This window comes from Oryza glaberrima, chromosome 8, assembly GCF_000147395.1.
Source record: "Oryza glaberrima chromosome 8, OglaRS2, whole genome shotgun sequence".
Classification (NCBI taxonomy): Eukaryota; Viridiplantae; Streptophyta; class Magnoliopsida; order Poales; family Poaceae; genus Oryza; species Oryza glaberrima.
Window position 1 is genome coordinate 1,535,906 of NC_068333.1, and position 13,010 is coordinate 1,548,915.

Below are 13,010 nucleotides of genomic sequence, written 5' to 3' on the forward strand. Positions count from 1 at the left end.
CGCAGACAGGAGAAGCCGATCGAGCTATGCAGCTTAACGTAATTAAGAGTGAATTAATTCTACATGTATCTATCAAATCAATCACACATGTAGACAGTGACGATGAATGCAAGTGCTGATGAATCAAAGAAATTAAGCATCAGCTGATGAATCTCACTTTCTTGCTGAATTCCATTCATTTCGTTCACACAGTAGGTTCTTTGAGACTAGATATCTTCTAGTACGTGCAAATAATACGCATCGTGTACTTCAAGGTTGTGATAAATATATTTCGTAGCAGAAGCTACTTAGCTCGATAGAATTGATGATACTAGCTATAACTTCCGAGTGAGCACATGAAACAGAGTCTGTTACGATATGTAGTCGTGGCCTTCATGCAGAGCATCATCTTCCTCCTATCCCAACCCAACCCAATCCAATCTTCTTGGTGCCATTCATTTCTCAGCACATCAACACACATCCAAATTCATTTCTGAGCTCATCAGCTCGCATCATCACTCACAAGATGCTGCAACGGCAATCCAACTGAATTCGATCCCCAAGTACCAGGCTATATAAATCGAAGCCATTCTCGCCATGGATGAGCACACAACACACACAAGAAAGAAGAAGAAGAAGAAGACGACGGCGAAGATGAAGGGAGCGGCTGCGGTGGCGATGGTGGTGGTGGCCGGCTGCTTGCTGGCGGCGGCGGCGGTGTCCGTCGTCGACGGCGCGGTGACGTGCGGCGACGTGGACGCGAGCCTGCTGCCGTGCGTGGCGTACCTGACCGGCAAGGCGGCGGCGCCGTCGGGGGATTGCTGCGCCGGCGTGAGGCACCTCCGGACGCTGCCCGTCGGCACCGCCGAGCGGCGGTTCGCCTGCGACTGCGTGAAGAAGGCGGCGGCGCGGTTCAAGGGGCTCAACGGCGACGCCATCCGCGACCTCCCGGCCAAATGCGCCGCGCCGCTGCCGTTCCCGCTCAGCCTCGACTTCGACTGCAACACGTAAGCATTTTCAAACAACAAAAGAATAGAAATAGGACTTAAAAAGGCACGAATATTAATGAATGATCTACTATTAAATAATTAGAATGGGTAAGGCTTCGAACCCAAATCATCTAGCGTTGGAGCTAGCCGGAAGATTTCTGGGCGTTTCCCAACAAAAGAAATAGCAGTAGATTTTCAAACAACAATTTTTTTTAAAAAAATTAAAAGGTATTTCAAAAGAAAAAGGATTGGACCCAGCCCAACGCCAAGATCTGGGCCAACATATTTTGGTCCATATTTGGTAATATTTTGTCAAAGCCCATACAAATTTAGATCCAGGTACATCCGCACAGGGTCATGGCCCAGGTAGTTCTGTTTTCAAACACAAATATAATGAGATTGTCAACAAATCTATACTGTATTGACTAATTCTTAACAAAATTGAAAAAATATTTATTAACAAAAAGAGTATTTTTTTGGGTATTTAATTATTCTGTACATGCACTATTAAACACTGCAACTGGTGGCTTATATATATGTTTGTTCATTTTTAAATGTTGCAGCATTCCATGAGCATTCTGAACTTCTGGAGATGGAGAGTTGAGACAAAGACAGCTAGAATAATGAAGATGGTTCATTTCAAGTGAACCTGTTGCTAGTTTGTACAACAAGCTGCATGCATGCATGCATGCCTGCCCCTTCTTGTTGGAGACAGTCATGCTTAATGTTTTTTTTTATCTACAATGAATAATAATAAATAAAAATATCTCCAATTTATTTGGAATATGTGTCCATGATCTATCCTGAGGATAATAAATACACACCACTGGATTTAAATTGCCATGCTGCCAAGCACTCAATGCAAGTTGGATGAGAGCTAGTGGTTGCTCATTACTGAATTGACACCCATGATGCATGAAACAATCGAACATAAATAAAAATATTCTACACAACACTTAATTAGACCAAATTTTGGTCAATTTGGATCTGGCAACTGATTAATTGATCTAAACTACGAACATGTGCCAAGAACATATTGAAAGGATTTATTTAATACACTTACAACTTAATAATTATTATCTCAGTCTTAAAATATAGCAATATATTATCGGACAGGACATATCTACGAATCCGGATTCTGGGCTAATGCTCTATCCAGATTAGTTGGACTGGTGGTTACGTTTGTCCGACCAGATTCATTGTACTAGGTTACAATATCTTAGCCTATCATATGCGACGTGCTGTATATAGGTTGCATATGGAAAGAGATCCTCTGATTTTACTACAGCGCAGTTGAGCTACTGACATGTGGGCCATAGTAAAAGTGGGACCCACATGTCGGTGACCCAATTACTGCATGTGAGAGGATCTGCTTCCGTTGCATATGCTAGAGGCGGGCGTTGCCGCGCATGTCGACGCCGTCGTGGCCGGCGATCATCCGGTACTTGTCCCTGCGCGTCAGCGCCGTGCACTCGAATCCGAGGGCGTCGCCGATCGCTCGCTGCACGCGGTTCGCCACGTCGCGGCTCGACTCGCCGCCGTCGCCACCGCCGCCATCACCGTCGGCGGCGGCAGAAGAGGATGGCACCGGGTCGAGCAGCTGCAGATGGTACCACGGCGCCGGGTTCATGAGGAAGAAGAAGGAGTCCATCCCCTTGTACCCCCTAACCGTCGTGCCGTGGAACATGGCGCCGCCGGCCCGCACGGCCACCGGCGTGACCTCGCCGGCGATCTCCGCGAACAGGGGGCTGAACCGGAGCAGGTACGGCTCCCGGCACGTGGTGCCCTCCGGGCAGACGGCGAGGTCGCCGCCGGCGAGCACGGACTGCATGATCACCCTGTCCCTGCCGCGGTCGCGCGTCAGCCGCACCGTCGGGATCGGCGCGATCATCTCCGACAAGCCGGAGAGGCTGTACGTCACGGCGGTCACCTTCCGGTGCACCACCGTCGAGAGGACCGCCGGGTCCAGCAGCGTCCGGTGGTTGCACGCGTACAACGTGCCCCCTCGCCACCGCGGTGGCGCGCCGCCGAGATGCGCTCTTATCTGGAAGCCGGTGGCCGCGGCGAGGAGGAGGCCGACGCTGTAGGGCAAGAAGGCGATGAGGATGCGTGTCACGGCGAGGGCGGCACCGAGTGGGAGCCAGAGCGCGACGGCGAGGCAGGCCAGCGGGTCCGGCCGGCCGACGAGGCGGCCGTCGTGGAAGATCAGTGGCCGGAGGTACTCGCTCCTCGGAAGAGGCGCCGCCGGCGCCTTCTCCGGCGTGGACACCACGTGGCGCTCCTGGCATATCTTCATGAACGCCGGCTGCCGCTTCGCCGCGCCGTCGCCGGAGCACAGCCCGACGTCGATGACCCGGCGGCCGCGCCCAAGAACGGCTTGCAGAGCGCCCAAGCTCCGGTCGCCGTTCACCGCCGCGCCGGTGAACCGCCCCCCGACCACCCGCAGCTCCGCCCCGACGACGCGGGCTCCCTCGGCGACGTACTCCCGGACGAACGGCTCCACCATGGCCGTCGGCAGCCGCGTCACGACGTACCTCTCGGCGGCGTCGCGGCGCGCGAAGGCCCGGAACGCGGCGTCGCTGAGGTCGGCGAGGAAGAACCTGGGCAGCGTGGCCCTCGCCACCGCCGCCACGTCGGCGACGGCGAGGCCGGCGGTGGACACGAAGGTCATGACGCGGACGGCGAGGTCGTCGTCGGGCAGGGCGACGCCGAGGAGGGCGGCGACGGGGTACGCGGCGAGCAGGACGGCGGCCCGGAGCGGGCCGCCGGCCTCGAGGGCGACGAGGAGGAAGTAGGGGAAGAGGTCGCCGGAGATGAGCAGCGTGCCCTCCAGCTCGGCGGCGACACTGGGGTGTCTCCTCTGATGAGTAGCCATGGCGTTTGCAGCTTGGATCATGGAAGACACTTGAATTTAAACCACTCGTTTGTTTTATGGCCTAGGGCCCAGTTTGAAACCGATAAAGATAATAAATGATTAAGTAAGAGCTTGCAAAATGCGCGTTATTAATTGAGTTATAATTATTACAAATTTAAAGAAAATTTAATAATTGGCTATAAACCAATTTATAAGCCTACGTGGAGAAAAAAATAAACAAAATAAGAAAGAGCTAGTTCTTTACATACTTTACGATAAATTCATCAATTACATAGGTAATAAAAAGATTGAAGAAGAAAATTAGAGACACCCTTCTAACTTATCTATTATAGAAGTTAATTCTAATATTAATTTATACCTAGTAGTCGACTCTACTACTAAACTTGCTCTTAAAAAATTATTTATTATTTTAGAGCAATTTCTATTTTTTTTAGATAATGGAATATAATATCCTGGCCTTTGCTCAAAAAGAACTACAGCCAATTATAACAAAGATCCACTCCAGAAGAGAGTGTAGTTCAAGACAAATTGAACACACCAAACAAGAGAAGAGAGGACCCAAACTGAGAAAAGCAAAACAAAATGTGGAGCTAGAAGGCCTCATCAAATCCTAGCACTGAAGTTCGAAGCCAATGCATACACCATTGACAATAACCTTGCACGAAGAGGTTTCTCCAAAACGGTGCCCCCAAGGAGGATGCGACGTGGATCGCCGCTACCGCTCGTTCGGAACCGAAGCAAGGTTTTCACCCGGAGAATATGGTAGGGAAAGGAGAGGGGTATGCTAAAACAACGCCTCCAAGGAGGGGAACGACGCCAAACGGCGTCGCCGTTGTCAACCGGCCAAATGGCTCGGCAAGGCTTTCGCCCGCGATTCCCTGTCCAAACCCACACCACCAATCCGCACAAGAAGGATCGTCGTCGGTCAACAACATTGTCCCTTCAGCGATTCGGCCAAGGCCACCGCCCACAGTTCTTCCCGCCGTCGACGGCACGCCCGCACCCGGACTCCTCCTTCCCCGCCTCCACATACCGCCGTCGCCGACGACGCACCGACAGCTGGATGATGGCCTTCAACCATCGCCGCCATAGGTACCACCGTCGACAGCCGCCACCGCCACCGCCATAGCCAGCACTATCGCCAGCCGCCACCGTCAGCCACCATCGCCACCGCCACGGCCACCACCACGGCCACCCCCGTCCAGCTGCCACCGTCAGCTACCACCGTCGCTAGCCAGCGCCGCCAGACGCCAGCCGTCCAGATCCGGCCGGGGTGGCACGGATCGGAGGTGCAGCGCGAAGCGCGGGTCGCCGGCATCATGGAGGAAGGCGTCACGGGCACGCACAGCCGGAGCATTGACGAGGGCGCCGCGCCTCCCTCGTGGCGGCGAGGTTCTTGATGAGGGCCGGCGTCACGGCACGCGCCGCAGTCCGCCGCCGTCGCCAACTTCGTCGCCGCCACATCCGCCACCATCGCCGCCGCTAGCCACCCCCTGCCAGGTCCGCGGAGCGGCGCCGGCGTCGACCGAGCCCTCGCCGGTCACCCCGGCCAAAAGCGAGGTGACCGGATCTGGCGACGCCGTCGCCCGTCGCTAGAGCCGAGGAGAGCCCCACCGCCGCGCCGTCCCCGTCGCCACGACCTCGCCTCGCCACGCCCGCGCCGGGGCGAGGTGAAGCCGAGGAGGATGGCCCCGCCACCGCCATCCCAGTGTGTCGCCCGGCTTTGCCGGCGACTAGCTCCGGCGGCGGCGAAGCACGGAGGAGGGAGGAGGAGGGGCGGCGGCGGCGGCTAGGGTTTCGTCCCCTGGGGACGTCAGCCAAATTATTTTACTAGCAGGTAGCAGGTATCTTCGGCTCGAGCAATTTCTATATTATATAAAGTTTTTACGAAACGTACCGTTTGACGATTTGAAGAAATGCTAATGAAAACCAAGGAAAATCTATATCTTAATAAGAAAAGAACGGACCTATAATGACCAATATTTATATACACTTCCTCCCTCCTCTCATGAATATATGATGCATGATATCAGGATTTATAAAACCGTCCACCAACTGAATACGCTTTTGAGTGGTTTTCATCGCTTTTCATGAGAACCAGTGGGGCTCGAACAAATTTTGTCGAAAGAAAAAAAAAACCCAGTTCGATTGCGTGGTTTGTGAACTTGAGCCGGAGCGAAATGACTGAACCACAAAAACCAAGTGGTTTTAGTTGGTTTTATAAATGCTGCATGATATTAGAGACCGATCAAAGGAGAGTAATATATTAGCTGTAGGAATAATACAAAGTAGACAATTTGAGGTTCAAACTTATATTAATTTTACATGTATGCTTGGTTTCACATATTTTTTTTATGATTTTATATTTTTTTATGTAAATGCATTAAGGTGTACTATTCTAAAGTTGGGAGAAGTCAGAATTCCACATATTAGCACGGAAGATTATTGTTTAAAGCTTACCTTTTTAATGGACGATGACACTGATCTTTAAAAACTATTCGTCTTATTAAAAAATTATGTTATTATCATTTGTTTTATTATGGTTCATTTTATCATTAAAGTCACTTTATGGATGATTTATAATTTTTCATATTACTGTTTAATACTTCCCTTTTTTTAATATATAAGGACACTGACTTTCAAATAAATATACATTTGATCACTTGTCTTATTAAAAAGTTAAGAAATTATTATTTGTTGGTTTGTTTTTATCAATTAAAGGAACTTTAAACATGATTTACATTTTTTATATTTTCATAATTGTTTGAATTAATATGAACGACCAATCATATATAAAAATAAATTATGTCATTTATTAAAATCCGGAGAAAGTAACATTCAAAATATTTTGTAGCGGTTTTCGACGGTTGAAAATGAGGTGGCTGCACCGCAGTCAGAAATTAAGCTAATCATATACGGATGGATACTTAAGCTCAGTGCTATGGTTAATTAAACTAGTTTGTTGTTTGGTAAGGCTAGGCACATCCAAATGTACTTTTCAGAACAAAGGCAGAAGGCAGTGGACATCTTGTTGTAGTTGATCATCGTACTGATGCATCACATGAACAATGCATGGGAGAAAGAGGAAACTAAACGGCATGTTTGCATATAACTAAATGGCATGTTTGCATATATATGTAGACATGTACCTGAAATACGAAGTAATATAATATAAGTTCCCTCTAAAAATACAACAATAAGTTCTTCAAGACGAAAATAAATAATCTAATATTGTAGCAACCTTCATCCACAAATCTTCTCAACCAGCAAGGTCAATTTGACATCATGAATTGGCAAACGAGACCACTTAAATAAAAACTCTCAAGAATGTTTGTTACGCATCATTATTATACCTCTTTTCGTATTTATAGATAGCTAAGGCTGTGTTCTGCACCCATGGTTGGTAACTAATCCCACGCACGCAAAACAGAGAGACTCGTTAGCGTATGATTAATCAAATGAAAAATAGGTTAATATAATTTTTTAAAACAACTTTTCTATATATATTTTTTATAAAACACCATTTATAAGTTAGAAATGCATAGTAGTAAGAAATCACACTCTTAATTTTTGTAAAAACTAAGAGCGCGCATGGAAAACAAAGTATAGGATTGAGTTTTTTGCGCATGTAAAACAAAGAAAGAACAACTTCTGTAAGCCTACTTTTCTGTTTCATGATTGATTTTTCTCGTCACTTTATCAATGTGATGGAACAACTAGAATCGTTTTTCTAGTATTAATTAGGACAGGCAAGTTCCAAAGTAAAATAATCATACCAACCTTTTGGAGTCACATCAGAATGCATGCCATTTTCTGTTGACAAATTGCCAGTCAACCTCATGTAGAAGTAGCACTCGTGCATGGAAACTTGCATGATCAAACTGATGAAGGAAAAATACCTTTTAACCTCCAAGCTAAATTGTAAAATGATTATAAAACTGGAGGAGGGTGTACCAAGAAGTAGCATGAGTATCTTTTTCACATATTTTTAATTATATTGTTCTTACAGGAACTGAAACTAACATCTACTTGTTGGCAACTTTTCTGGTAAAGCTGCAAAACACGATTGACTACTAAACACCTTATGGTGATATAGAGTCGCCAACCATCCCAATCTAGTGAAAGGGCCAAATCAAGATGAGTTTTATAGACAATGGCTGAACTAGCTAGAAGAGTCGATTTAGAGATCAAAATCAACCTCTAGGCCGATTTATATCGCTACGAGGATAACTATCCGTCTCGTGGGCAAACGGAAGGTTTACGGGACAAACCTACAAAGGGTTAATCGTACTCTCGCAGCGAAGAAGAACGGTTTACGGCGCAAACTGATAAAGATGGATGAAAATAGAGTAATGTAGAAAACATGACTGAAAAGTAAATGTAAAAGAACGATTCGATTGCGTAGATAGATTGTCGGGGTTCTTTGAATCGAACCGGCCTTGGCCCTTATAAAGTGGTTGGGCTTGCCTTCTACAGGTCCTCCTCCATATCTAACTTGGGGTTGAAACCGATGGAAACCCAAAACATACCTTTCCGAGTAAGGAAACTCAAGACCCGACGAAATTCGCTTTGGAGTCGGACTCTACTAGTCGACCAGCCACATGCCGCCGGTTAGACCGACCCAACATGCCAGTCAGACTGGCCCATAGGCGTCGGTTAGACGGACTCCATGAAGGAAACTTGGCGCCTTCTAAATTTTTACAATATTTTTCTAATTCGAATCTAGGTGCCAAACACTACTAGAGAAGTGATCTATACTGGGTCGGCCGATTTCCACAATAGTCCTGGTTGCTCGAAAAACCGGGTCAGGGCTTGGGGGATCTTTAGTCCCTGTTGTTTGTGTCAGACCGTGTCAGGGCTCGGGGGTTACCAACCAGACTAAAGATCGTGTCGATTTTTAGATCCGTTTGATAACACCAACCTACCAACCGGGACTAAAATTCATATCCATATATATCTTCCTCCTCCTCCAGCTAGCCCGAGACATGCTTCAAAAATTCTTGAGTTTGAGAGGAGATGCCAAATTTTTGGTGATAATATACAACTTTGAGGTGTCTAAAGATGGATCTTTAGTCCCAATTATTTTACCCGGGATTATCCCGGTTGCAAAACCGGGACTACTAAGGGTTGTGACCCGTGGTTAAAGATGGGTTGTCCACCAATCAAATTTGAGTGTAAATACTAGTACTACCTACTGCTACAACTCCGAGAGTTCAGACTTCGAAAATCTGGGGTAAGCATGGGAGTGGGACCATAGTTCAAGTGATACATACCAGGAGCTTAATCGGATTTATCTTAATAAATTGCTGTCTAAATGACAAACTGAGATAAAAGCTTGATGCTAAATGTGAACAATTCGACTATAAATATTGTAGGAGTATCGTTGAACAAGTGCATAGCAATGAGAAACCAGTGTTGATTAGAAATGAAGAAAAGAAAATCTAAAATACGTTGCAAGGGGGAAATCATTATAATTTTTGTTAAGCTGGTAATTTTAATGGACAAATACATGGCACTCTAAAACTTTCCACATTCAATAAATACCACCATAATTTTTTAGGAGAAAACAACTTTTTTAGTTAATCAGACGCCTTTGGTCGGCAGGTGAAATTTTGCTCTTTGAACCATTTCCGGTTCAGATTTGCTAAAATGTTGTCACCACATATTGTGGCTGATTACAGACTTCTGGCATATCAATTTAACCCTAGCTCTCGCGATCATAATTAATTAGAGCATGTATGGCATCATGCATTAAGAGTTACTCCTGGAACAATGCAGTCTATTGTTAATTAAACAAGCTGATTAATCTATATATGCATGGTTGTTATTCCTGAAGGTCATCCCGCGCAACTGAATTTTATTGGAGTATAGAATTGAAGGAGCAAAAGCACGAACTGGTAATTAGTAACATTTATATAGTGGCTTTTGGTTAAATAATTACTCAATAGTATTCCTTGTTCTTGGCTCTGCATGCAGACAGGCCCAACAAGCCCAGCATGCGCGGAAAATCGAGCAGATCGCATATTCGCATGATCCGAAGGAGGATCAAGCGTAAGGGTGTAAGTTTTACAGCTTCATTTTTTCGTATGCTTATGTTTATTGGTTTATTAGCAACAACAAAATTATTATTTATGGGTACAACTTTTATATATATGTTCTTAACGCTTAAAAACAAATGTTGTAAAATAAACTACGATGAAAAAAACCTACAAAATCAACTCTAAAATTAAGTTTTAACATAAATTTTGTTTTATAAAGATCCGTTGGTAGAGCTCCAACTCAAAAAATTTAACTTCAGAAGTTGAGCCTGAAAGTTTTTTGCGATTTTTTCATACGAGAGTTTCATATTTGAGTTGAAAGATTTTGTGATTTTGAGATAAAAGTTGCAGATCTTTCAATTGGAAGTTTCATGATTTTGAGATAAAGTTTTAAACTTCAATTGAAAGGTTTGTGATCTGAAATGAAAGTTCCATATATTTTTAATGAAAGTTTGTTGCACAAGTTAAAAGTTTACAAGACCTAGAGCACTTTCTGAATCGTCGTTTGACTCCTTGGCGTCAACGGGGTAAAGCTAAAGCCGAATCGGTTAGACGCGTCGTGACCCACGTTCGTCACACCCATATGTGAATTAGCGATCCCCTCGTAAGCTATATTGTCGTGTTACAATATGACATTTTTTTAGTTTTTATGTTAGTAAAATAAAAAGTATTTAAAGAAGACATCGACTCATCCAATGTGCGCACAAGCGTTTATGTACATATATAGATAGAAAAAAAATAAAGGATTCTACAGTACTTCCGCCTGTTTCATATTATAAGTTGTTTTGACTTTTTTCTTAATTAAACTTTTGTAAGTTTGACTAAATTTATAGATAAATTTAACAACATTTATAACACGAAATTAGTTTTATTCAAACTAATATTTAATATATTTTAATAATATGTTTGTTTTTGATAAAAATATTGCTATTTTTTTATAAACTTGAGAAGTTTTAACTTAAAAAATTAAAATGACTTATAATATAAAATGGAAGGAGTACTACTTTTTCCTCTAATTATTATCTCTCATTTAAATTTCTTCTTGACTTATCCCCAATCACATTCCCGCTTCATACATTTCTCACTGTAACTTTAGAAAAATACCAAGTCCTTTTTTTTCTCCTTGATATCTTAAGTATCTAAGATCTCTTATATTACACGATGGAGAGAGTATATATATTGAACTTGCTTATGCTTCTACACCGGTGGCCGTTGCACTTGTTTCTGGCTGCCTCACAATAACTAAGCAGCTAAACTATGCACTTGCATGCATGTTGTGTGGGCCTTGTGGCCCAGCTGGATGCATGGGATCGAAGATGCACGTACACAAGAGCATGCAACCCTATAGCTTAGGATTGCAAATATGGAATTATATTAATGAATTCATCTTAATTAGCTAGAGGATGCACGCGCCACGTACACGAACATAGATAATATATATCAAACTATTTTAATCCATCGAGGACCTGTCGTTTATTTAAACATCATCTAAATAATTATGAAAAAGTTCTAAGATTGATAACACTCATACGACATACATATAGGACCACTTCACAAAATCTCAATTCTAAATTACCAAAATCATACGTTGAGAAAAAGCAAACCCGACGTATGATCGAGTATAGGTGCTATTCACACTCAAGTCTCTTTTCCCCCCCCCTCAATGTGTAGATTGTGTTTGAACTTGATTTTTTTTGGTGGAGTGATAAATGCCACTATACTCTACATTGTTAAAAAACTTTTAGAAATATCCATAGCTATTTTGTGTTGAATTTGAGAGAAAAAGGTGTAGGAGAGGGATCACCCTCTCGAAGGATTAGAAACCATATATAAGGGATCACCCTCTCGAAGGATTAGAAACCATATATAAGGGATCACCCTTATATATGGTACTTCCTCCGTTTCATATTATAAGACTTTCTAGTATTGTCCACATTCATATATATATATATGTTAATGAATCAAGACATATATGTGTATTTAGATTCATTAACATCTATATGAATATGAACAATGCTAGAAAGTCTTATAACCTGAAACGGAGATAGTATATATCCAATCATATTAACCTAGCTAGCTTGTCAAATTAACCAATCAATTTATATGCACTAGATAAACCAATGAATTGCAGCTATATATATAGTGCATCCGAAATTGATCATCATATCATCACATCATTAATCAAGCGCGCGATTGATCATTCATGCATACTAGCTACTGACTGTTTCACCTACAGTTACTCATGTTTGTAAGGCCGCTACACATGCACACACCCGCCACTAGTTCTGAATCCAGTAGTTGTAAGAGGACGATATGAACAATGACACAAACAAAACAGAATGACAGAAGTGAGGGTTTTTTTGCATCGCTATAGTTATATGTAGTACTAGTATCTAGCAGACGATCTAATAGTTACTGTTCAGCCTCTATCGATCTTGACAGCCCGTTGTCAAATCTCTTTTCCTTTAGAAGATGAACTGCTTCCCTTCCTCCGGTACTGAGGCTCTGGTTTTGGCAAAGGAAATGTTGTGCTCCTCTTGATGATCCCAATCATCTTCGCTGTCGCCTCGAATGTTAGCTCCTTGAAACCCCTTTTCTCATACATGCAATCAGAAATTGTCCCCCACGCGTTGAACTTGTCGGAGTGCTCGGCTGGAACTACCTTATCGAACATGTTGTCCAATGGATCGCGATCAAGCTGATCTCCATCAGAGGCACCAGCTAAGATCAACACATTCTGAAGCCACTCCTGGTAAAGGGGAAACCTTAGGGGCTCAGAGATACCCATCACAGGTAAAGCGAGTGGGAAACCATCTCCCAGAAGTTGCTTCAATGAATCTTTATGAACCTCTCCGGATGTCATCAGAGTCTTGTAGCAGCGGTGCGTGGAAACTACCCGGACCCATCGGGGCACATTGAAACGACTTCTTCCCAAGAACACTCGCATATGTGGTTTCAAACGGGATCTTCACAATTCCCTGATGCTCCTTCATGGGATAATTCAGCTGGGATCTTGGAGGGAGAGTCTCCTCAGCATCCCCCATCCTGTACCATTTCCCTGATTGTTCAGAAAAAGAGATCAAGGGAATGTGATATAATTAGCACTCTAAAATCGAATGTGAGCAAGAA

At 44.1% G+C, this 13,010-nt stretch overlaps 2 protein-coding genes and 1 long non-coding RNA gene across 3 annotated transcripts; 2 read left to right on the forward strand and 1 right to left on the reverse strand.

The window, feature by feature from the left end:
* The first annotated feature begins 449 nt into the window (after positions 1-449).
* On the forward strand, positions 450-990 carry LOC127781998 (non-specific lipid-transfer protein A-like). The gene has a single exon (XM_052309071.1). It carries the CDS (start codon positions 577-579, stop codon positions 988-990), a length of 414 nt encoding a protein of 137 aa, XP_052165031.1. The 5' UTR covers positions 450-576.
* Positions 991-1,998: 1,008 nt separating this feature from the next.
* LOC127783287 (glycerol-3-phosphate acyltransferase RAM2-like) lies at positions 1,999-3,864 on the reverse strand. The gene has a single exon (XM_052310529.1). It carries the CDS (start codon positions 3,862-3,864, stop codon positions 2,356-2,358), a length of 1,509 nt encoding a protein of 502 aa, XP_052166489.1. The 3' UTR covers positions 1,999-2,355.
* An 8,619-nt stretch (positions 3,865-12,483) lies between these two features.
* LOC127783008 (uncharacterized) lies at positions 12,484-13,010 on the forward strand. Its single transcript, XR_008019245.1, has 2 exons — positions 12,484-12,674; positions 12,748-13,010. It is a non-coding gene; the product is annotated as an uncharacterized LOC127783008 (long non-coding RNA).